This window comes from Kuraishia capsulata, genomic scaffold, assembly GCF_000576695.1.
Source record: "Kuraishia capsulata CBS 1993 genomic scaffold, Kuraishia_capsulata_scaffold_1, whole genome shotgun sequence".
Classification (NCBI taxonomy): domain Eukaryota; kingdom Fungi; phylum Ascomycota; class Pichiomycetes; order Pichiales; family Pichiaceae; genus Kuraishia; species Kuraishia capsulata.
In genome coordinates, this window is record NW_019172950.1 from 167,096 (window position 1) to 189,371 (window position 22,276).

Consider the following 22,276-nt stretch of genomic DNA (forward strand, 5'->3'; position numbering starts at 1 on the left):
TAAAAAAATTTCAGCACCTCATCGCTGGTTATGAGCACCGCTGTGTTTTGTTATGCCTCCAAGATCAAATATCAACTAAACCGAGTCTTTCATTTACTTATGCCTTGACACAACGCCCTAGATTATATTCTAATACTTTATCCATGGCTGAAACAGAGCTATTACGGTTTGACAGGTTTAAGGAGGTGGTGGAAAAAGCGCTTGATCAGTGCGTCAAAACATTGACCCTGGAAAAGCTCGTTTCGTGCTATCCAATGTATCAGGCAGATGAGGGAAGAAGTGCATTGGAAACGGCGAGAGAACAGATAGTGGAATACTTCAGGAGCACATGCATGTCTGAGTTTGAGCTGATATACCAGGAGCGTGACTTGAAGAACAAGCTGGATTCGCTGGATAAGCTCATTAACAAAGCGAAAGCGCGCTCCGTTGAGCCTGGTAGCGAGCCGTTGTTTTTAAGTGGAATGGCACCTATCCAGATTTTGGAAGCAAAACTGTTAAAGTCAAGACTAGAAGTGAAGGCGAAGCAGGAGCGCTTACTGGAGTCCCTGGAAAAAGACGTGATTGGTCTCTATGGGGAGCTGAACAAGAAGAAGAAGGAATTGAGCGATACAGTGGAGTCCATCAACGATTCGATGTCGTTTTTAAGGGATCTGAACGTGGAAGTGGAGGAATTAGAAGATTCAAAGGTGGACAAGCTTTTCAAGTTTGTGGTGGACCGCGATCTGGAGCAATTGTAGTATATTATTGGGTATAGGAGTTTAGGTAATAATTCGAACAGTCAATTAGACTGTAAAAGATCAGCGGGTTAAATGACTGAAAATTCTTTGAATCTCTTTAAAAAAATCAGAAACAAACAGTCATCTTCGAGGAATCTCCCTTAAATATTCTAATCAGTCGAATATCACCAAGTCAACTAATCTCTATCTATCATATAGTTATCTGAAAAATCCGCACGTTGACGTGAGCACGTGAGCTCATCAAGTAGTTGCATACCAAAAAGCTATCAAGTTAAACCCCAGAAAGTTCTGAGGATTAGCAACCGATTCCTTCAGTTGTCACACAAGTTTTGCTTGCAAAATGGACCAAAATATCCAAACCACCGAGGCTTCGTTTTTAACGACACTGATGTGGCTGGTAACCAGGTTTTTCGCTTTGATCCTGCGTGCATTGCTGTACCATCTGCCTAACTCTATCATTAGGTTACTGTCGTGGAACTTCTCGATAACCTTGTCGTTTCCCTCGCTTATACTCATTTTGAGTGTCATATCCATTATATCATATGCTTTCATTAGATACAAGTATCTGACTGTTTATTCGCGACTACCGGAGGAGCCGAAGAGGGAGCACCTCAAGATGGATCTTTTTCTAGAGACTAGAGACGAGGCACAGAAAGCAAGACAAAGCTACTTGGACGAATTCTTGTCGGCAATCAAAATTTTTGGATATCTAGAGACAGCTGTGTTTCAGGAATTAACGAAGAGCATGAATACACAAAAGTTCGAGTCGACTGAGATGGTTTTCCTGGATGACGATAAGATTGGGTTTGCCATAGTGGTGGAAGGGTCTATGGCCATCTACTGTAAGACCGGAGCTGACCCCACCTCGACAGGTGATCCCACGTCCTTTGATCAGCCAAAGGAAACAATCATGATCAATGGTGTAAAATATCAAATGCTGAACGTTGTGAAGAGTGGCTCTCCACTATCTTCTCTTATCGGTGTGTTGAAGCTTCTTACGAGAGACAGCACGGAGCCAGCGGCAACGGCAACGGCAGCTGCAGCTGTGAGAGGATTGCCTTTTCCAAACGACGGGTTTTTTCTTGACCGAAGGCCATCGCAAAATTCTCATGAACAGGCTGTTATCGATGATATACCCCATATTCCAGTTCTAAACGGAAGCAACACAGAAAGTCTCCCAGAGCTGGTGGCCATACCTCAGGGGAATGCCACCATTTCGGTGATTCCAAAGGAGTCTTTTTTGAGAGTGGCATCGAAATACCCAAAGTCAACTTCGCATATTATTCAGATGATCCTGACTCGTCTGCACAGGGTCACCTTCAGAGCTGCCCACTCATACCTAGGTATGACCAGAGAGATCTTCAGCACCGAGATGAGCGTAAACGAGAAGTCTACATATAATTTGCCTTCATATCTTCACGATGATGTCATTACGCTTGCAAAGAATGCTACATCTTTCGAATATGAGAATACGGCAGACACTGCTGAACCTGGATTTGGAGACACCAAGGGAATGAGGATGAAGAGCACACCTTCCTCGAATCCGGGTGATCTTTTGTCCAGTGTTCCAATTCCAGGCCGTGAGAATTTCTTGGGATCCAAGAAGAAAAACAAGTCTAAGGATGACCAATCAAGAGGGTTTTCGTCAACCATGGAGGAAACAGAAGAGATTGCTCTTCGGTCAAGTCTGATTGACAACATCTTCAAAATTGTTGAGTTGGACAAGTCTGCTTTCGAGCCAAGGAGAAATGGCGGGGACTCGAGGTCGTCATTTCCATCGAGCACCATATCGAGTCCTTTTTTCAATGGGTCTCCCAGGTTCAACAATAGAGCGTTCTCCTCATCATCTTCGAGGGGAGTATACTCGTTAGACACTGCATCTTTAACCAATGGGGATGAAGGTGGTCCTACAGACGAGATCGACTACGATAGCATTAAGTCTGAGATTTCAAACTCTTTGAAAATCATATACATAAAGAAGGGTACAAAGTTAGTCCACCAGGGAGAAGCTTCACCCGGACTGTTCTATATCATTGACGGTGTTTGTATGGTGGATTTTGTTGATAACGAGGGAAAAGAGCAATCGCTTTACTCTGTCAAACCAGGTCAATTGGCCAGTTATCTTGGTTCTACAGTTCTTTCAAGATCTTTTACGGATGTTGTTGCAGAGACGGATGTCTATTGTGCGCTTCTTCCCAAGGATAGTCTCAACCATTTTTGCGAGAAGTATCCTCCTTTGCAATTAGCGTTGGCCAGTCATCTTTTGAAGCATCTAAACAGGAGAATTCTTTTGATCGATTACGCTATTGAATGGGTGCACACCCAAGCCGGGTCTGCTTTGTACTACCAAAAAGAGCCTGCCAATGGTATATACATTGTGTTGAACGGCAGATTCAGGTCTATCATCAAGACAGGAAGCAAAGACGAAGAGGCAACTGTCTTGGGTGAACACGGCCAAGGTGAATCGCTGGGTGAAATCGAAGTGTTGACTGCCACCGGAAGACAGAGCACTCTAGTGGCAGTACGTGACTCAGAGTCTGCCCGTATTCCAAGATGGTTGTTTGAAATGTTATCTCTTTCAAACCCATCCATAATGATTAAGGTTTCGAGAATAGTCGCAGAGAGGGTCAAGCAGTCCATTCCCAGTGAACTAACTGCTCCTGGACAGTCACCTATTATGTTAGGTGGTCCACCTGGAATCCCAGTGAATGCTAAAAATTATCGCACGATTACAATATTGCCAATGACACATGGAATTCCGACCACGGCTTTTGCTGAGAAACTTGTTAGTGCATTGAAGTCAATTGGACAGTCCGTGGTTGCTCTCAACCAGGCTTCAACATTGAGCCAACTGGGAAAATACGCATTTGACAAACTGTCTAAAATGAAACAGTCAGGTTATTTCTCGGAACTAGAAGAGAAATACCAGACTGTCGTTTACGTCATCGACACTCCGGTGAACTCGTCTTGGACTAGGACATGTATATCCCACGGCGATTGCATTCTGTTACTCGCTGATGCTCAGGGATCGACAGAAGTTGGAGAGTACGAGAGATTACTTGTTAAAATGAGAACCACTGCCAGAACAGAGCTCATATTGATCCACCCTGAAAGATATGTCGAGCCGGGCTCGACTACCAAATGGCTGAAAAACCGTATCTGGGTCAACTCGCATCACCATATTCAGATGAACTTGCACAAAAACGGTAACAAAACCGGAAATATGCAAGCACCCACGAGGATGAACCTCTTCACCACCTCTCAAGCTAGGATCACCTCTATAAAGGCCAAAGTCGAGAGCATGATCAGTAACACCGAGTTCCTCAGACTGAGACCTTCCCAGCCATATTTCCAGCCCATGGCACAGCACAAAAACGACTTCCTGAGGCTAGCAAGACTACTATCAGACAAGTCTATTGGACTGGTTCTTGGTGGTGGTGGAGCAAGAGGCATTTCGCATATTGGCATCATCAAGGCATTGGAAGATCAAGGCATACCTGTTGATATGGTTGGAGGCACTTCGATTGGGGCTTTTGTGGGTGGTCTTTATGCTAGGGATTATGACCTGGTTCCAATATATGGTAGAGCAAAAAAATTCTCGGGTAGAGTGTCAAGTTTGTGGAGAATGGCTTTTGATTTGACTTACCCAGTCACCTCGTACACCACGGGTCATGAGTTCAATCGCGGTATATGGAAAGCATTTGGTGATAGCAGAATCGAAGACTTTTGGTTGAAATATTACTGCAATTCCACAAATATCACCAATTCAGTGATGGAGATCCATTCGTCGGGCTATGCATGGAGGTATATCAGGGCATCCATGACATTGGCAGGCCTGCTTCCGCCAATTACGGACAACGGGTCTATGTTAATGGACGGAGGCTACGTGGATAATCTGACAGTTCAGGAGATGAAAAACCGTGGAGCCCAAATCATTTTCGCTGTGGACGTGGGTTCTGTGGACGATAGAACACCTATGAACTACGGTGATGCTTTGAGTGGGTCCTGGGTCATTTTCAACCGGTGGAACCCCTTCTCGAAGTACGCGAATGCTCCCAGCATGGCGGAAATTCAAATGCGTTTGGCTTATGTTGCTTCAGTCAACGCATTGGAAAAGGCCAAGAACACTCCAGGAGTGTTCTATATGAGGCCGCCTATAGATGCCTATGCTACACTTGATTTCTCCAAGTTTGATGAGATCTATAGACTTGGCTCGGCTTACGCACACTCAGCATTGAAGAAACTGGACAAGGATGGTCAACTGGACTGGCTACAAGGCAAGAAGAAGAACTCTGGGTTCAGATCCATACAGAGACGCAATTCTATTTGAAGAGAGTCGGTCAACTATTACACATGAGCGTCATTATTTCGCATTATTCCGCCAATATACAGCATTTTCCAGCTTTTATTCCGATACCGTACTTATCAAAATCACAGAGTCACCTCTAATGAACAACATATCTGATTTCTTGGTGGTAGTCTGTAATTTGTTAGTCCTCGTCTGTTTTTTGGAGCACCCACATAGTGTACTTACCTTGGTTTCGAGCGTAGTATCATCAACTTCGTAGATTGTCTCCACAGCATCTCCAAGAACGACATTGCAGTGCGAGTCGTAACCCTAAAATGTGATGTTAGTTTAAGAACAACTCAGCAGTTTTTCAGAAGTATTCATAAAGTGCTTACATGTAGCTTTCCAACCATCTCTCTGGCCCCTCTCAGCTTCACATACACCTTCTCATCCAATGACAGCCTGATCATATCCAGGGGTTCATTAGGTGCTGCTATTCCGCTCATCGTGTTTGAATTATCGTATTCAATAAAGCTGATTAAACCTTTTGCATAGAACGGTGTTATTCACCATTTGGTTCCATTCGAGAATACCATCGACGAGCTCGCAACTTTCTAGTAGTGTATCCACCAAACAGACACCTATCTTTTCTCAGTTGTATCATCATCACCTTGTGAAGAATGTCATTCATCCGTCTACAAGAGAGCACATCCAGGCCTGACTCGAAGAATATGGCTACTGAAGGAGAAGCAGCAGTATGTAATCATCTACTCATTGATTTTTGATTGTGTCAGACCCAAGCTTTACTAACAATTGTCGAATCATCCAGGCAGATGATGGTGAGGCCGTCAAATTCGTGTGTCTCGGAGGAGGCAACGAGGTAGGTCGTTCATGTCATATTGTACAATACAAGGACAAGACAATTATGTTGGATGCAGGTGTTCATCCTGCGTACAACGGTCTTGAATCTCTACCGTTTTACGATGAGTTTGACCTATCAAAGGTTGACATTCTTCTCATCACACATTTCCACTTGGACCATGCCGCGTCCTTGCCCTATGTCATGAGGCATACCAACTTCAAGGGCCGAGTGTTCATGACTTATCCTACAAAGGCTATATATAGATGGTTACTGAACGATTTCGTGAGAGTCACGAGTATACATAACGACAAGGACTCAGACCAGACGAACTCGACGCTATATACTGATGCAGATTTGAACGAGTCCTTTGACCGAATTGAGCCCATTGACTTCCACTCCACGATAGAAGTGGATGGTATCAGATTCACGGCGTACCATGCAGGTCATGTTTTGGGTGCGGCCATGTATTTTGTGGAGATCGGTGGAATCAAGTTCCTGTTCACTGGAGACTACTCGAGAGAAGAAGACAGACATCTGGCATCTGCAGAAGTTCCTCCGATGAGGCCGGATCTCCTGATCACGGAGTCTACTTTTGGAACTGCGACCCATGTGCCTAGAATCGAGAGAGAGACCAGATTGATGAACATAGTCCATGCGACATTAGCACAAGGAGGAAGGTGTCTTTTGCCTGTGTTTGCTCTAGGGAGGGCTCAAGAGATTCTGTTAATCTTGGACGAGTACTGGGAAACCCACAAAGACTTAGAGCGGGTTCCTATTTTCTACGCTTCAGATCTGGCAAAAAGATGTATGGCGGTGTACCAGAGATACGTGAATATGATGAACGAGAACATAAGAAAGGCCTTTACAGAAACAAACAAAAACCCATTTGAGTTCAAGCACATCAAAAGCATAAGCAACTTGGAGAGATTTGATGACCTGGATCCATGCGTGATACTGGCGTCGCCCGGTATGCTTCAGAGCGGGTTCTCAAGAGAGATTCTGGAGAGATGGGCTCCCAATCCTCTCAACTCCTTGATCATGACGGGTTATTCCGTTGAGGGAACCATGGCCAAGGACATTCTCACTGAGCCCTCGGAAATACCCTCCGCGTTCAACTCAGAGGTAATGATCCCTAGAAGAATGAACGTCGAGGAGATCTCGTTTGCTGCCCATGTGGATTATGAGCAAAACGCAAAGTTCATCGAGCTTGTGAACCCCAAAGCCATTATATTGGTTCATGGCGAATCCCGGCCCATGGGAAGGTTGAAGTCAGCTTTGCTCTCAAAATACCAGAAGTTCAAGAATACAGATGAAGAAGTCAAGATTTACAACCCCAAGAACGGTGCAGAGGTCAATCTGAAGTTCAGAGGTGTGAAGATTGCTCATGCCATGGGAATAATGGCCGAGGAAATTCCGAAAGAGAAGAAGATAATTAGTGGTGTGCTGGTTCAGAAAGATTTTGACCTAAACCTTCTGAAGCTTGAGGACCTTCGTGAATATTCCGGGTTGACTACCACAATTGTCAGGGAGAGACAGGTGATGAAATGTTGTGCAGGAAGACAGCTGATCCACTGGCACTTGTCTCAGATGTTTGGTTATGTGGAGATGCTCGCCGATGAGCTAGACGAGTACACTGTCAGAGTTATGGACTCTGTCATTGTTACTCTAGAGGATAAAGATATTTGTACCGTGCAATGGAGCAGTGGAATGATGACAGATGCAATTGCAGACTCTGTGATTGCCATCCTTATGAGTGTGGACTCTTCGCCTGTTTCAGTGAAGATGTCGTCGAAACCCCATACCCACAGTCATGATCATGAAGATGACGAACCTAAGGTCAAAGAGGAACCAGAAGACAGTGAAAAGTCCTCCACAGAGCCTGTGGTGAAAAAAGAAGAAGAGGAAGATGATGATTTGAAGGTTGAGTCCGATGATGACAAGTCGATTCTTCTGCACACAGACGCGTCTGAGAAGACCCGGATTAAAAGAATTGTCGAAATACTCAGAGTACAGTTTGGTGATTCCCTTCAAGTTCCAGACGCTGACGAAATTACAGGCGTTACCGTGGATATTGCTGGAAAGAAGGCTGAGGTGGACTTTTCAGACATGTCTGTGGTTAGTGAGTCAGGAGTACTCAAAGGTAGAATTGAGAGTGTTTTAACCAGAGCAGGAGATCTAGTTGCTCCATTAGCCAGAGAGATGACATGAGATTCTGAAGAGACCCTGTGAAGATAGCGATTATGACATTCGTGCTTTTGTGATATATCATTGTGACTCGTCGCAGACTAATGGTGTAGATACCTCACGCTGAGACTCCAAACAAAACTCAAACAGGCACCAAACAATCTCAAAGTTGCAACACCCTGAACAGAGTCCAATTTCAAAAGCGTGATTTTTTTTCTGGTTCACGATGGTGTCAAATCAATCAGATAGCAGCTTCAGGCTAAGCAGCGAGAGCTCAGACGAGGAGTCCAGCTTCGAGCCCGGCAACCCCGAATGTCAAATTCTCTTTAATAGAGAACACGAGGGAATTGAGGCGGACTATGACTCTGATACGGATTCTGAAAAATCGTTGGAATATCTCTACGACCAATTATCGTTACCCTTGACACCCACGGCAAGGCTGTTGGTGAAGACTACAGCTATAGAGATGAGACGCGTTATTGCTCCACAAGTCAAGTTGTTGCAAGAAAAAGCAAGACAGTACGACTTGCTGAAAGCAGCCTATGAGTTGCCTACTTTTGAGGACGACAGTCTAGGTGTTGATGATTTGAGGCCTCCGCTGGAATTCAACTCAGAGGCCCTTTTGAGCGAGATCGAGACTACCAAAAGGATCCGTGAAGCAGAGAACGCTTTGAAGAAAACACTCAAGCCCAAGAACAAGTCCACTCCAAACACCCCGGTCTCAACTAAATCTGGGACTAAGAGAAAAGCCCCTGCTGATAGCGAGTACGAGTCCTTCCCGATACTCTCGGCAGATGACACATTCAACCTTGCAGATACGCAAGCAGAGGCTGCCACTCCAAACAACACGCGAGAAGAAGCCGATGTAAGTCAATCAGTACTCCTTGAGGGAGATGAGATCGATCTGCTGGATGGGCTGTATTTGGGAAGGGATCCGCATGAACACACATCTCGATCTCTGGAGGCTAGACTAGAGCTGATAGCCGAGGAGGGTGAAACCACTGAGATATCATCAGAATCGGCGTTTTCAAGTAGAAACGCTACAGAGAGCTCTGAAATTTCCACTGGGAGTTCTACGGGAAATTCAATGAAACGCATTTTGACTGTTTTGAAGGGGCTGCACCGAAGAAGGGGTTCGTAATCAAAGCCCTATGCTAATGCGTATGGTGCATAACTAGGTAATAGCAGAACGAAAGCTGCTCTACTCTATCGAAAAATTGGAGGAAAAAAACGTAGCAGATGCAATAAGAATATATACCGATTGTTACGAGAAGGGAGAGTAATATTTCAAAATACAATAAAAAATAAAGCAACCGATTGCTGAGCACAAACCCCGTTGAAACATCTCGCAATGGAACCGTTATCCCATTCAGATATGCATTAGCCAATCTCGTCTCGCTGAAGTAATCAACTTGACAGCACAATAACCGCCCACCACAACCTTTTTCGTAGCTATAAATTCATAAAATACAAAACCCGATATAAAATATCCTGGTGTTGCCATTTGCCATTAAAATTGCACCCAAATTCGTGATACTAAACCCCCCGTCTAAACCCACCTGCACTGCCTTACACAGTTTTCAAACCCCGGTGGTGTCATGCTCTCAGCCATCGTTAGTGGCTAGTAAGAGCCTCTCCAGCTGAAGGCTCCAAACAACAACAAGTTACATTTCCAGACCATTGTATTGGGTACTTCAATTTCTGGTTGAATAGGATCCCATTTACATGTCTCATTGTTATGGATCAGAATTCTCCGCAGCCTCCACTGCCAGATACAACGATCAGGCCGAACGCTAAACATGTCTCAAGGGCCTGTCTACAGTGCAGAGTCAGGCACAGCAAATGTGATGGCAAACTCCCCGTTTGCACGAGATGTGAGTCCATGAACAGAGAATGTACGTATGTGAAGAGCAACAGGGGAGGGTCCAGGAAAAAAGGAGTCTCCAAATTAAAGGGAACGGAAAAAAGGGTCTCCAGCACTAGCACCAGCACCACCAGATCAGTGGATATAGAAGACACGGAACTCCCATGTGCAAAAACACCACAGGCCCATCTCAGCCAGAATTGCAGCAAAGATTGTTTGAAACCTGAAAATGCTACTAAGACCCCTTCTTGTATGAGTTGGTACGATAACAAGCCTCCTGGAGGAATGGAGTTCCATCCCAAGTTCAATGCCTCGAAACAGGCCTTTGACTGGAAACAGGATCAGTTTTTCAGAAACGCCGAGCGACCCGCGGTGATGCTACCGAAATTGACCAAAGATTTGAATGTGACAAAAATTGTTGAGGATTACTACAAACACTTCCATAATGCGCATCCGTTTCTGCCTCCCAAGAACGAAATTTTCAGCTATCTGTCCAGGATACCGGACAACTACGATCTGCTGCTGGCGATGAAGATCATGGGAACTGGCCAGGCAACAAACAAGTACTCCAAAGATATCGAAACGGTCCAATTCCTGGTGGAAAACGTGGTGGAATATATCAGATCGGTCGGAAAGGATCTGGTATCTCTACAGGCCATGCTGCTATTGTCAATGGTAACACACATATCTTCGCTGCATGATTTCTCTGTTGCTATAAGGCGAGAACTCATGCGAATGGCGTTCGAGTTTCAGCTCCATCGTTTGGACCAAGACAAAATAGAGGGGGAGTTTGTGGATGCCAATGGCTTTCTCACCAATGGAGCCACTCTGCCCAAAACTGCTGCTGGTTCGGTAGTGGATAAGCTGGGGTCTGCAAGAAGGCTGGAACGAGTCCCCAAAGACGTTCTACTGGAAACTGCAAGAAGAACCTTGTGGGACGTCTATTTTTTCGACACTCTTAGTGGAACAGCTACGGGCTTTGACACATCTCTTTTGGCATCAGAAACGCTTCTCACGTTTTACCCGTCTTCTCCCCTGCGAGAAGTTTTTGACTACAAAACGCGTGCTGAGAGCTGCAAGCTGGTGAATGATGCCATCAAGCTCAATGTCACTGTTCTCACGAAGGAAGGCGATGTTGGTGTCAATGTCATTCACATGCGAGCTGCTGTTGACAGATGGCAGATGAAGATCGACAATCCCGAGATGTTCAACGCACCGTCGTTGGTAACCAAAAGCGGCCAAGTCAACGAAGGTGTTCACCAATCGATAATATTAGGGAGTTATGCGAAAATTTTCACGCATAGACCATTCTCCTACCTTTGGAGACCCGATCAGACGAAGAGCGAAAAGTTCTCTTCTCCAGCGAGCAAGGTGGAAGAGTCCACCAAAATCATAGAAACAAGGAAGGCAATCGATAGTGCAAATTCAGTTGCAAAGACGCTAATAGAGACGAATCTTTCCCGAGTGACGTCCCGTACACCCTTCTTTGCCTGCTCTCTGGCGTTCGCGACTCTGGTTCATCTGAGTGCCTACTCCTGGGTTGAGTCGAGTCTGAGCTATGTCAGCCAGAACAAAAATTCATCCCTCGCAGGAAACGTTACCAAAGATGAACTGGACGTGTATGTTATGTACATTACCCTGGAGCTCAATGGGATATATGCCATATCAAGGCATTGGAACTTGTCAGCAAAACTGATCTCACATATCAAAGAGACTTTGGCCAAGGTTTCTCCTCAGCTATATGCATCTGTCAAGCCATCTTTTGTGGAAAACAAACAGATTGCTGTGAAGGTCGAAGACGAGCCCCCAGTCAAGAATGATTTGAGTATGACCCCTCTGCCGCAGGGTGAGAAATGGTCCTCGATTTCGGACGACACGTCAACGTTTGCTTCTGATTCTCCAGCTATGCCTTTCAGCGAGTCGTCTCCATCATCAAGTCTCAAGACTTTCCAAGCACCCTCATATGCCAGCAACAGTGGTGGCTTCTCGATAGAGCAGATCATCTCCAATGACGCACCACCAACCAACTGGCCTGCGCCCGAAAAGCCAAAGCCCGTGAACCTTCTTGAAGAAGCTGACTATAGCAGCATGTTTGGTTCCGTTAATAAGACGTCTCTTTCTCCATTTGCCGATACCGGATGTGATTGGGTGGACAAGAACATGGACATTTTTGAGTTTGACGACTTCAACTTTCTCGATATCGATGAGACCTAGTTTACAGATGGGTGTCGATCCAGAGAATTTGTATTTATTTGAGACCCAAAGAATTTTTCATTCATTTGAAATTGCTCTAATTGCTTTAGTTCTTAGTTTTATCGTACACACACAGCCTGCTTCAAGTCTTCTGCTTCTTTTTGTCTGGAGTCTCATCATCTTCAGATCCACTCAGACTGGCATCAGAGTCAAACTCCTCGGCTGGGTCAGAATCAGAGTCACCGGAAAAATCCTCGTCCACGCTCTCTCCGTCTTCGTCAGCAGACCCACGCATGACCACATCTTCGTCGTCTGAATCGTCCTCATCAAGAGCAGCATCCATAAGCTCCAATGCCTCCTTCTCGTCGTTTCTCACCTTCAAGCCCTTTGACTTGCAGTACTCTTCGATACCTGGCTGCTCTTCACGCGAGATGTTGCCGAAGTTATGCGTTCCCCCAGATCCTCTTAGCACAACTTCCATGTCGAAAGTACGAGACGAGGTGGCAGAGGTGCCCACACGCGACATCACGATGGTTTGCACTTCAGAAAAGGGGATGAAAACTGTAGGCTTTGTGACGAACAGAAAACTCTTCTCAAGCGGATACAGATGTCCCTCGCTTGCCTTCAGAGAACATGAGATGGCAGCCTGTTGGAACTTGGACACGAAGGATCCAGCAGAAATGACACGGCGATCAGTGAGTCCTCTGAAACAACTGGCCATGACTATGTTAGTCTGAGCATCGTACTTCTTTTTCAGCTTGTCGGCGTATTTAGTGGTGAACTCCTCCTCGCTCAAATTCAATTCCACTTCGGTTTCTTCGTCCTTGGCAAACTGAATAGTCAAATATGGATATCTGGTCTGACCTTGTCTCAATGGCGGATCGCACTGTAAGATGATGAGATTGTGCACTTCATCTGCCTTGGGCAACGAGAATATTCTCTGTATCTGTTTGTACTGTATTTTGTAATCGTACGTCTTACCACGCAATCTCAACGAGGTAGGATACATATCGATGTCATAACGACCTCTTGGGGTCAAGAACAAGGTGTCACTGAAAGAAACAACTGCTTCTCCCGAGACCTGACCGATATCAGCCTTATCCTTCAACTGATCGTAAAAGGCACTTGCTGCGCTCTTTACTTCAGAATCTTCCATCACATCTTCATCTTCAAGCTCAACGTTGCCCGGAACGTAGAAACGCACCTCCACTAGTTCGTCTCCTGCTTTGGTGATTTCATCATCCTTGGTCGCCAAATTCAACTCAACGGCCACCTCGTTCTTACCCGTCAAATTGGAGTTTCCAATCTCCGAGTACGGAATCTCAAACGCTGGACGGTTGTTCACGTTGAACAACAATTCGTTTCTGGCGAGCTGGGTCTTTCCCCAATTCCAGCCACGCAGAGAGTGCTCTTTCACCTCTAACTGGATGCTGAAAGTCCTCTGGAGTTCGCTCTTCAAACTGTTGAAATCTTGCTGATCAAATCCATCTAACATAGCCACGCCTCTGTTTTTTGTGTAAACCCTCAATTCCCAGCCCCGCGAACCTCTGCTCCAATTGGCTGTCAGGATCTCCTCCGATGGCAACAAGAACGGGGTGTTCTTGACATTTGGTGCGTTGGGAGTTGGCCCAGCCTTCCATCCCAAACCGAAATCAGCTAGACGGAATTTCCCTGAAGTCCTCGACGAGTTCAAGTAGATCTTTTCAAACTCCACACTCGACATTGTGATGAATAAATCAAGTTGAGTTCCAGAAATAATAGTCCAGAGTTAAAGGCTAAAGTAGAATGGCCCACGTCCAACGCGTCTGGAAAGTCAACCCGTGTGAGACAGGGTAACCCCTCTCCTCAAAACCTCCACCGTCGAGATTTCGTGTCATCCAACACTTGACATCCTGTTACACTTGCTTCTACAATACATCATTGATTACAATTAAAATGTCTGCAGAAGGTGAAGAAGAACTTTTGGATTACTCCGACTCGGAAGAAATCTCCGTGGCCCCATCTGCCGCACAGGCTGCCGATTCCAACGGCAAGGATGAGGCCCAGAAGAAGGGTTCATACGTTGGAATCCACACCACTGGTTTCAGAGATTTCTTGTTGAAGCCAGAGCTTTTGAGAGCCATTGCCGACTGTGGTTTTGAGCATCCCTCAGAAGGTTAGTATTCCTCCAATCAGGGGAAAGAACAGTCCGTTTGAGCAAGCCTTCATCACACACTATACATTGTTCACGATTGCCTCATCACTGATACCATCAGAACACAATGATACGGAATTGTACCTGAGCCATCAATTCCGATGTGTTTTTGACCGTGCTGCTAAGTAGTTTGTGTCTGGGTCCGTGATGGCTTCAAGCGCTAGATTTAGCTGACCTGATATGATTATGGAGATATCCTAGTTGTACTCTCCGTTTTCTGATGTTGGCTGACATTCCTGCCCATTGACGTGAGTCCCATCTCACATGTCTATACGTTCTTAGGAACCAAAAGTGCTCACAAAGTGACGCCCAAAGTGGTACAAAGTGAAGACTACATGTCTGATAGCATCTCAACGGATTTTGACTTTCCTCATTGCACTGGCCTTTCTAGTCAAAACTAACACCCTTCTAGTCCAGCAGTCCTGTATTCCACAGTCCATTTTGGGTAACGATGTTCTGTGTCAGGCCAAGTCAGGTCTCGGTAAGACCGCTGTTTTCGTCCTGTCCACGTTGCAACAATTGGACCCAACTCCAGGTGAGATTTCCACAATTGTCATCTGTCACACCAGAGAATTGGCATACCAGATCAAGAACGAGTATGCCAGATTCTCCAAGTACATGCCAGATGTCAAGACCGAGGTCTTCTACGGTGGTGTCAACATCAAGCAGGATGCCGAGAAGTTGAAGAACAAGGAGACCTGTCCTCACATCGTTGTTGGTACCCCAGGTAGATTGAACGCCTTGGTCAGAGACAAGTTGATCCGTTTGAACAACGTCAAGCACTTTGTTGTTGACGAGTGTGATCAAGTTATGGAGCAAGTTGGTAAGTATACCTCAATGCCTTAAGCCGCTCTGAATTGCGAGTTACTAACATCATACAGACATGCGTCGCGACGTTCAAGAAGTTTTCCGTGCTACCCCCTTCCAGAAGCAAGTTATGATGTTTTCTGCCACTCTCTCCCCAGAGATCAAGCCTATCTGCAAGAAGTTCATGAAGAACCCATTGGAGATCTACGTCGATGATGAGAAGAAGTTGACTTTGCACGGTTTGCAGCAGTACTACATCAAATTGTCCGAGGACAAAAAGAATGTCAAGCTGGCCGAGCTTTTGGATTCCTTGGAGTTTAACCAGGTGATCATTTTCGTCAAATCCACCAAGAGAGCCACCGCCTTGAACGCCTTGCTTTGCGAATCCAACTTCCCATCCATCGTCGTTCACTCGGGTATCCCTCAAGAGGAGAGAATTGCTCGTTACAAGCAGTTCAAGGACTTTTCAAAGCGTATTTGTGTCTCTACCGATGTGTTTGGTAGAGGTATCGATATTGAGAGAATCAACCTCGCCATCAACTATGATTTGCCAGGCGTTGCTGACCAATACTTGCACCGTGTTGGTAGAGCTGGTAGATTTGGTACCAAGGGTCTGTCTGTCTCCTTTGTCTCCAGTGAGGAGGACGAGGAAGTCTTGAGTAAGATCCAAGAGAGATTCGATGTCAAGATCTCTGAGTACCCAGAGGCTGGTGTCGACCCAAGCACTTACATGAACACTTAAGCTGCTTGTGTACTCGTAAAGTTTTTTTCTACTTGCCTCATCCTGTAGTACTTGAGAGCAATAGAAAAGTTGGTTATCTCTGATGTTGAAAAATTTGCAGTTTTTTATGTAAAAATATGTTGTTTATGCGTTTAGTTGAATCGTAGTACTGCAGGTCGCAGCATGCATTCAAAGCTAGAGAGGTTGAGCCGCACGTAACCTGGGGTGGAGCTTAATTGGAGTAACGAAAAGACGCGGTCGAAAATTAATGACAGCTTCCTGGAGGTTATTATTCGAAATATTGTTCTTTGTGATTCTTTTTAACCCTTTACTCTATCTGTTTTTCACATGTTCAAGTTTCCTGCACAGCTTCTTCCCAAATTTCTGAAGAATCTCACATTTTTCAAGAACTTACACTATCGTGAATACTACTAAATCTCTTTTTTTTGTGTGAAACTTTGGATTGAAACTTTCAATTCTTGTACGCAATATCCCTATATTTTGGATTCCAGGGCTTCTTTACAAGAATTGCGAGCATAGACACAAATACCACACAGCTGCTGAAGAACTTGGCCCATGCTATGTAGTTACCATAACCATAGGATACAGACGCAAAACCAGACGTGTCCACTGCCTGCGACAAAGTGTATGTGTATTCTGTTTGACCAGCAGCAATTGAAAAACCTAAAAGCATCACCACGAACTGTATACCCGCGGTCACACTGAGAGTAGCAAAAAGTCTTGCCTTGATGAAGTAAAAGGACCTGTCAAACGAAACCATGGCGACCAAGAACAAAAATATCAGCATATTCAGAGATGAAAGAACAAACTCAGCTGATATGAGAATGGCGATGGCTATGGCTGTATTTCTGATTAACAAAGCATTTCTGATGACTTCTCCAGCAACACCTGGAAGCTCTTTCAAGCTTCTAAGAGTTGCGTAGTACGCCGTCACAAACGATTTGCCGAGCACCGAGGGGTTGAAATGATTTGAAACATCACCAAGTTGTATTCCAGCATCACGTACAAGCACAGAAGGAATGTCAAGTCCCATGCACTTGTTGCAAAACGACTTTCCTGTTTTCAAGTTCTTCCTGCAGTAACCCCAGTAGCCTATTTCAAAGACATTGTCCAACGAGAACGTATCGATTGTTCCCAAATAGGAAGGTGGACCTTCAGGATCACCATCCTTGTTTGCATTGATCAATTCTTGAAGCGTGCTTGTATCGTCATCATTGTCTGAGCTCAAATCTTCTGCAAGATATCCCAAAAGACTGGCGGCATCTCTCGCTGAAGAAAATGCCGCATGCGTGTTTGAATCACTGTCCATCCACCTCATGGAGAGTTGAGGAATACAGTAAGAAGATGAGGATTGACATGACGGAACCGTTATGACTGTTCCCAGTGGAACCACAAGGAAGAACACACAGATGAGGATACCAATCGCGATGATCTGCTTGTGAGAAGAAGAAAACTTTTTGGGTTGTTCGAGCGGTTTCTCCAGAAGAAATTGCTTTGTTGGAGATACAGAGGAAAAGACTGTTCTGGCTGATCTTTGGTTGGAAAACGGACTCACGCTGGTGGATATCCTTTCACTGCTACCAAAGGGCGAACTCCTGTTGTCAGATAAACTGCTTCTTCCAAACTCTTCTGGTAAGCCGTTGGTGTCCGAATTCAGTGGAGGAGCTCCTGCAAACACGCTGGACTTTTGACCAAAGACATTGGCGCCTTCTACGTTGCCTTTGGCGAACATGGAATTGGTGTTCATGTCGGTGTTCACGCCCGAGAACGAGTGTGACTTCACTTCGTCCGTCCTGGATCCAGTCTCACCAAACCTGTCACTCCGAGCTCCATCTCCAACAAAGTCACCACCAAAAGGAAAAGCACAGTTGCTGCCGAAGGTTTGAGCCAATGCCTCATGAGTCGCTTCCGCTGGCTGTAATATGGAGACCCTATTTGCAAACATGCACCTAAAGATGTGACAAACAAGTCAGGAAGTGATGTAGTAATTATGCAACCTTCGTGAATTATGCTATGTATGTCCCACTAGATACTTAAGAAAAGCTAATATAACGCCAGGAGCACGATGTAAGCATGAACAAAGACATGCTTGTTGACGCGCCAAATGAGAAACGCCGCACAATAAGTGCGCGCGCTAAAAAAAAATTCGTGAATGGTTCGTTACACGACAGAAGCTTACGTTCCGTCATGCATATAATGTTCCTCGAAGGAAACAGCATCTCCAAATACGAGACCGTTGTTTTCGTCAAGAAAGATGTCGCGACCGTAATCGCCATCTCTGAAGCTGACCACACCTTTGTACTTTTGGGAATTGGAACGCGGGATCCCGCTGGGATTGAGTAGTTTGCCCAGAGACTGTGATCTCTCGCGAGTGTATTTGGATTTTCCAAGAGTTAAGCTGCGCCCTAGATCTGGAGATTCAGTAGACTGCTCGCTAAAGTCATAGGTCGTCCCATGGTCAGTATTCTCAGAGGATAGCTGCTTGTGTTCCGCAAGGTATTCGTCACTTGAAGGTGTGAAGGCGAAGGTATCAAATCCAGCTGCTCTGTTTCTGAGTGGTGTTCCAATATAGTCTCTTTCCCTCATATATACATCATTTTCGGCGAGAGACTTCTTTGGCTGGATATTTCCACACCACAGTGGACCACACCAGCCCAGCATAGAAAGCAGACATATCACCATATTAGTCCATGTCATTCCAAACCAGCTTTTCCCCAAATGCACAGAGAGACCGAAAGCCCCTAATTCCTGACGAACAGATGTCTGTATCTCAAAATAGATCTTGGTAGTGAGACAAAGCCCTGCTAGAAACGTCAAAAACGCTGTCAAAGACAACACTGCAAAGCACTGGCGAATCACCATGGGCATGTCCGTGTCATCCTTGGCATAGTTTCGTTTCCCATAATATATTATGCCGAGTACCAGTAATAACGTCTGCAAACAGACAGTGGAATAGAACAGGCCTGGAACGGCCTTAGTGGACTTCCTTCTCTCATTCAAGGTCTTAAGATAGGCCTCATCCGGCTGATACTGCACGGAGTCAGTGAGTGACTCAGCTGAGAACGACGAGTCTGAATAAGCGTAGGCCAGGATGATGTTCAGCCCAATCGTGGATAGTTCTCCTCTGTAATCAAAGACATAGTTCTTATCCACATCCGTACACTTGTAGAACAGAGGCTTCTTTTTGTAAAAAGTTTCGCCGTTTACAACTTCACTGGTGTAGTTGTAATTTCCAAAACACCAGTTCATCATATTCGAGTCAATGAACTGAGGCGCGTCTTCCACCTGCTGTTGTACGTACTCGGTCAGGATCAATACCTGTGAGGTGGTAAGACTAACATCTGAGCCTTCGAAAACTCCGACAGCACCGGTGCTCACAGTCGACTGCAACGCAGAGAACAAACCATTAGCCACCTCCACATGTGAACAGTCGAGCCTGGCTACAGGCATGCTCTTAAGATCGAGACATATGATGATGAGTAGGAAGATGACAGACAAAGCAGCCGAACCGAGCCGGATTACCTGTAAGAGCCTTGCTCGCGGCGTGAGATTCAAAAAAGGTTTCTTGACCTGTGACTTGAAGGTACTCATGGCGAAAAACTTCAGCAAAGCTAAAGCAACAAATACACCACGTTTTGGGGTTTCAGTCTTGTGTCAGATCTCAGAAGGGGTTTTGGCAAATCAGGAAGTTTGATCAATGCACGCAAACCCAAGGCTGTGCTTCTTGTGACGGGATCAAACACGCGTCCAGAACAATAGATAGTTGCTTCTGGTTGTACCAAGAATATCTGCAAAGATGGCTTCGAACCCCCATCAGATGGGTCAATGGCAAATTGTCTTTGATGATGATGAAGTCAGAAAACCTAGAAGAGGCTCGACGAAGTCCAATAGCCAGACCAAGCTGACGGTGAAGCACACGGCTGGAGAGATGGAGATCAAAGTAGGTGTTGCAATTGTTCACCAAAATAACTCCTTGTTGCTCGTCACAGACGTGTTAATGGGCACTAAAGATTACCTGGAGGTTTTGGTGGCGCAATTGGTGAAAGTCTCCGATATACCAAAGGACTTGCTGTCCCCGAAGAAGAGAAAGGTCTCTGGAACGTCTTCCAGCTCAGCTTCCCAACAGCCGACAGAGGTGCTAGTGGTTCCCTTGAAGAGACAACTGCTTTTGAAAGATGTTGTTGACACTGTTCGGGTAGTGTCACGGAGTGATTTCGATTTGGTTCCAGCTGAACAGAGATCCGGTGTTTTTGTGTGCGTTGGAGCCTACGACGGAGAACAGTCCTGCGCAGAGTTCGACTGGACAGAGTATTATCCTAATTTACAAAGTGATTCTGTGGGTTTTTTTGCAAAGCTGCGTGCACTGCTGTATGGAAAAGAGGACGACAACGAAGTGCAAGTCAAGACCCCAAAAACGCCACAAACGAGAAGGGGCAGGGCCCCGAAGACTGTTTCCTCCAAGAAGTCTGTAGTTGTCAAAGAAGGTTCAGAAGGAGAACCTGAGAATGATAGGGATAGTGAACAATTTGAAAGCGGAGCCGACGACCTGGATTCAGAGTCTGAACCAGAGAATATTTCAGGTAGCGATGACGATTTTAAAGAGACTAAAGCTCCCGAAAATCCCACGAAAAGGCGCCCTGGAAGGCCTAAAAAGATTCAAGCAGACGCCGACAAGTCAGACACCCCAAAACCACGTGGGCGACCAAGGAAAGCCCTCAGCAAAACACCAAGCAAGACTCCAAGCAAAACGCCAAAGCCAGCCACACCAAAACCCACACCCAAATCTGAAACTCCAAAGCCCCGCGGAAGACCTAGAAGGACTCCAAAGAAGAGTGAGACACCGGAGGAGGAGGAAGCAGAATCTGATTCCGAATCTGAAACTCCGAAGCCTCGGGGACGACCAAGGAACAAAGAGAACGAATTCTATCGGGAGCGCGAGAATAAACAGAGAATATCTGATCTTCTTCAAAAATCATTGAAATTCAAAGAGGAAATGGCCGTGCCACACTTGCCTCAACAACCACGTATGTCGAAGCTTGAAAGCACCGAGCAAATAGAGCCTGTTGGTGAAAAGCATGAAGTGGATAAAGTCACAACACTAGAAGGTTTCATCCAAACTAGGAAACGTTTGCATACTGGTGCCAAACTTAACGCCTTGCCTTGCAGGGAAGAAGAGTTTGCTACTATTTATACCTCACTGGAAGATGCCATTCAGTCCCAAACTGGATGTTGTCTCTACGTGAGTGGAACCCCAGGGACGGGGAAAACAGCCACCGTCAGGGAAGTTGTTAAACAGCTCCAGGAAGATTTGCAGTTCGACTTTACCGAAATCAATGGACTCAAACTGATTTCTCCGTCGGCTACCTACGATAGTCTTTGGAAGATGATCGATGGACGCAGAATCTCTTCGGAAAACGCTGCTTTACTATTGGAGGATTGGTTCGTGAATGGAAAGGCCAAGAGACCACTTGTAGTTCTAATGGATGAGCTGGATCAGGTATTCACCAAAAACCAAAGTGTTATGTACAACTTCTTCAACTGGCCAAGTTACGCGAATTCGAAGCTTATCGTTATTGCTATTGCTAATACCATGGATTTGCCGGAGCGTCTTCTCAGCAACAAGATCTCCAGTCGCCTGGGATTGACAAGAGTTCAATTTCGTGGGTATAACTTCAAGGAACTCGCCGAAATTATCAGGCACAGGCTGAATAAGCTAAATAGGGTCCAGAGCGATAAGATGGCCATCAGCAAGGATGCCATTGAGTTTGCTGCTAGAAAAGTCGCCAGTGTCAGTGGAGATGCCAGAAGGGCATTGATGATTTGCATGCGAGCGGTGGAGATTGCAGAATTGGAGTTCATGGGACTGAGTCCCCTTCAGCAGAAGGAGAAGAAAGGAATATACACAGTTCACATGGATCACATCATGAAAGCGGTCACCGGGTCAACTACGTCTCCCACATCCAGCTATCTGAATACTCTGCCATTTTTGGGTAAGCTCTTTCTTTACTGCTTGGTATTGAGAAAGAGAAGGTCTGGTTTGGAAGAGAACTCCATGGGAGACGTGATCTACGAGCTGGAGAACCAGTTGAAGGTCAACTATATGAAGCGCCTCAAGGAGAGCTTGGAGGCCGAGAAGGTGACATTTGCAAAGCTGTTCAATGTCAATGGTTCCAATATTCGTATTCCCGGGTTCAGCTTTGTGGTCAAGGATCTCGTGGAGAACGGGATCATTAGCCAACAGAATTTGAGAGGTGAACGTCTGAGGATGCTGAAGCTGAACGTGGTAGAGGACGAGATAGTGAACGTTTTCAAGAAGGATGAGTTGCTACAGGAAATAATGGGCGAATCGAGTTGAAAAAACGACCTATCGTTTATTTAAATAGGCATGTGACGAATAAGATGAAT

The 22,276-nt window shown here is 45.6% G+C and overlaps 13 protein-coding genes across 13 annotated transcripts, besides 2 other annotated features; 9 read left to right on the forward strand and 4 right to left on the reverse strand.

The window, feature by feature from the left end:
* Positions 1–143: 143 nt before the first annotated feature.
* KUCA_T00000096001 (uncharacterized protein) lies at positions 144–737 on the forward strand (the record flags this gene model as incomplete). The annotated part of the gene is made up of 1 exon (XM_022604602.1): positions 144–737. One exon carries the CDS (start codon positions 144–146, stop codon positions 735–737), a length of 594 nt encoding a protein of 197 aa, XP_022456154.1.
* Positions 738–1,077: 340 nt separating this feature from the next.
* KUCA_T00000097001 (uncharacterized protein) lies at positions 1,078–5,067 on the forward strand (the record flags this gene model as incomplete). The annotated part of the gene is made up of 1 exon (XM_022604603.1): positions 1,078–5,067. One exon carries the CDS (start codon positions 1,078–1,080, stop codon positions 5,065–5,067), a length of 3,990 nt encoding a protein of 1,329 aa, XP_022456155.1.
* Positions 5,068–5,142: 75 nt separating this feature from the next.
* KUCA_T00000098001 (uncharacterized protein) lies at positions 5,143–5,531 on the reverse strand (the record flags this gene model as incomplete). Its single annotated transcript, XM_022604604.1, has 2 exons — positions 5,143–5,355; positions 5,421–5,531. 2 exons carry the CDS (start codon positions 5,529–5,531, stop codon positions 5,143–5,145), a joined length of 324 nt encoding a protein of 107 aa, XP_022456156.1.
* Positions 5,532–5,705: 174 nt separating this feature from the next.
* On the forward strand, positions 5,706–8,095 carry KUCA_T00000099001 (uncharacterized protein; the record flags this gene model as incomplete). Its single annotated transcript, XM_022604605.1, has 2 exons — positions 5,706–5,780; positions 5,855–8,095. The coding sequence occupies 2 exons, from the start codon at positions 5,706–5,708 to the stop codon at positions 8,093–8,095; spliced, it is 2,316 nt and encodes a 771-aa protein (XP_022456157.1).
* A 202-nt stretch (positions 8,096–8,297) lies between these two features.
* Positions 8,298–9,212, forward strand: KUCA_T00000100001 (uncharacterized protein; the record flags this gene model as incomplete). Its single annotated transcript, XM_022604606.1, has 1 exon — positions 8,298–9,212. The coding sequence occupies one exon, from the start codon at positions 8,298–8,300 to the stop codon at positions 9,210–9,212; it is 915 nt and encodes a 304-aa protein (XP_022456158.1).
* A 597-nt stretch (positions 9,213–9,809) lies between these two features.
* KUCA_T00000101001 (uncharacterized protein) lies at positions 9,810–12,149 on the forward strand (the record flags this gene model as incomplete). Its single annotated transcript, XM_022604608.1, has 1 exon — positions 9,810–12,149. One exon carries the CDS (start codon positions 9,810–9,812, stop codon positions 12,147–12,149), a length of 2,340 nt encoding a protein of 779 aa, XP_022456159.1.
* Positions 12,150–12,270: 121 nt separating this feature from the next.
* KUCA_T00000102001 (uncharacterized protein) lies at positions 12,271–13,851 on the reverse strand (the record flags this gene model as incomplete). The annotated part of the gene is made up of 1 exon (XM_022604609.1): positions 12,271–13,851. The coding sequence occupies one exon, from the start codon at positions 13,849–13,851 to the stop codon at positions 12,271–12,273; it is 1,581 nt and encodes a 526-aa protein (XP_022456160.1).
* A 212-nt stretch (positions 13,852–14,063) lies between these two features.
* Positions 14,064–14,288, forward strand: KUCA_T00000103001 (uncharacterized protein; the record flags this gene model as incomplete). The annotated part of the gene is made up of 1 exon (XM_022604610.1): positions 14,064–14,288. The coding sequence occupies one exon, from the start codon at positions 14,064–14,066 to the stop codon at positions 14,286–14,288; it is 225 nt and encodes a 74-aa protein (XP_022456161.1).
* A 369-nt stretch (positions 14,289–14,657) lies between these two features.
* Positions 14,658–14,712: a sequence feature (Short protein (KUCA_T00000104001, CDK24144.1) was converted to a misc_feature.).
* A 75-nt stretch (positions 14,713–14,787) lies between these two features.
* Positions 14,788–14,807: a sequence feature (Short protein (KUCA_T00000104001, CDK24144.1) was converted to a misc_feature.).
* Positions 14,808–14,940: 133 nt separating this feature from the next.
* KUCA_T00000105001 (uncharacterized protein) lies at positions 14,941–15,168 on the forward strand (the record flags this gene model as incomplete). The annotated part of the gene is made up of 1 exon (XM_022604611.1): positions 14,941–15,168. The coding sequence occupies one exon, from the start codon at positions 14,941–14,943 to the stop codon at positions 15,166–15,168; it is 228 nt and encodes a 75-aa protein (XP_022456162.1).
* A 37-nt stretch (positions 15,169–15,205) lies between these two features.
* KUCA_T00000106001 (uncharacterized protein) lies at positions 15,206–15,871 on the forward strand (the record flags this gene model as incomplete). The annotated part of the gene is made up of 1 exon (XM_022604612.1): positions 15,206–15,871. The coding sequence occupies one exon, from the start codon at positions 15,206–15,208 to the stop codon at positions 15,869–15,871; it is 666 nt and encodes a 221-aa protein (XP_022456163.1).
* Positions 15,872–16,322: 451 nt separating this feature from the next.
* KUCA_T00000107001 (uncharacterized protein) lies at positions 16,323–17,816 on the reverse strand (the record flags this gene model as incomplete). Its single annotated transcript, XM_022604613.1, has 1 exon — positions 16,323–17,816. One exon carries the CDS (start codon positions 17,814–17,816, stop codon positions 16,323–16,325), a length of 1,494 nt encoding a protein of 497 aa, XP_022456164.1.
* A 230-nt stretch (positions 17,817–18,046) lies between these two features.
* KUCA_T00000108001 (uncharacterized protein) lies at positions 18,047–19,462 on the reverse strand (the record flags this gene model as incomplete). Its single annotated transcript, XM_022604614.1, has 1 exon — positions 18,047–19,462. One exon carries the CDS (start codon positions 19,460–19,462, stop codon positions 18,047–18,049), a length of 1,416 nt encoding a protein of 471 aa, XP_022456165.1.
* A 205-nt stretch (positions 19,463–19,667) lies between these two features.
* Positions 19,668–22,226, forward strand: KUCA_T00000109001 (uncharacterized protein; the record flags this gene model as incomplete). The annotated part of the gene is made up of 1 exon (XM_022604615.1): positions 19,668–22,226. One exon carries the CDS (start codon positions 19,668–19,670, stop codon positions 22,224–22,226), a length of 2,559 nt encoding a protein of 852 aa, XP_022456166.1.
* Positions 22,227–22,276: the final 50 nt, after the last annotated feature.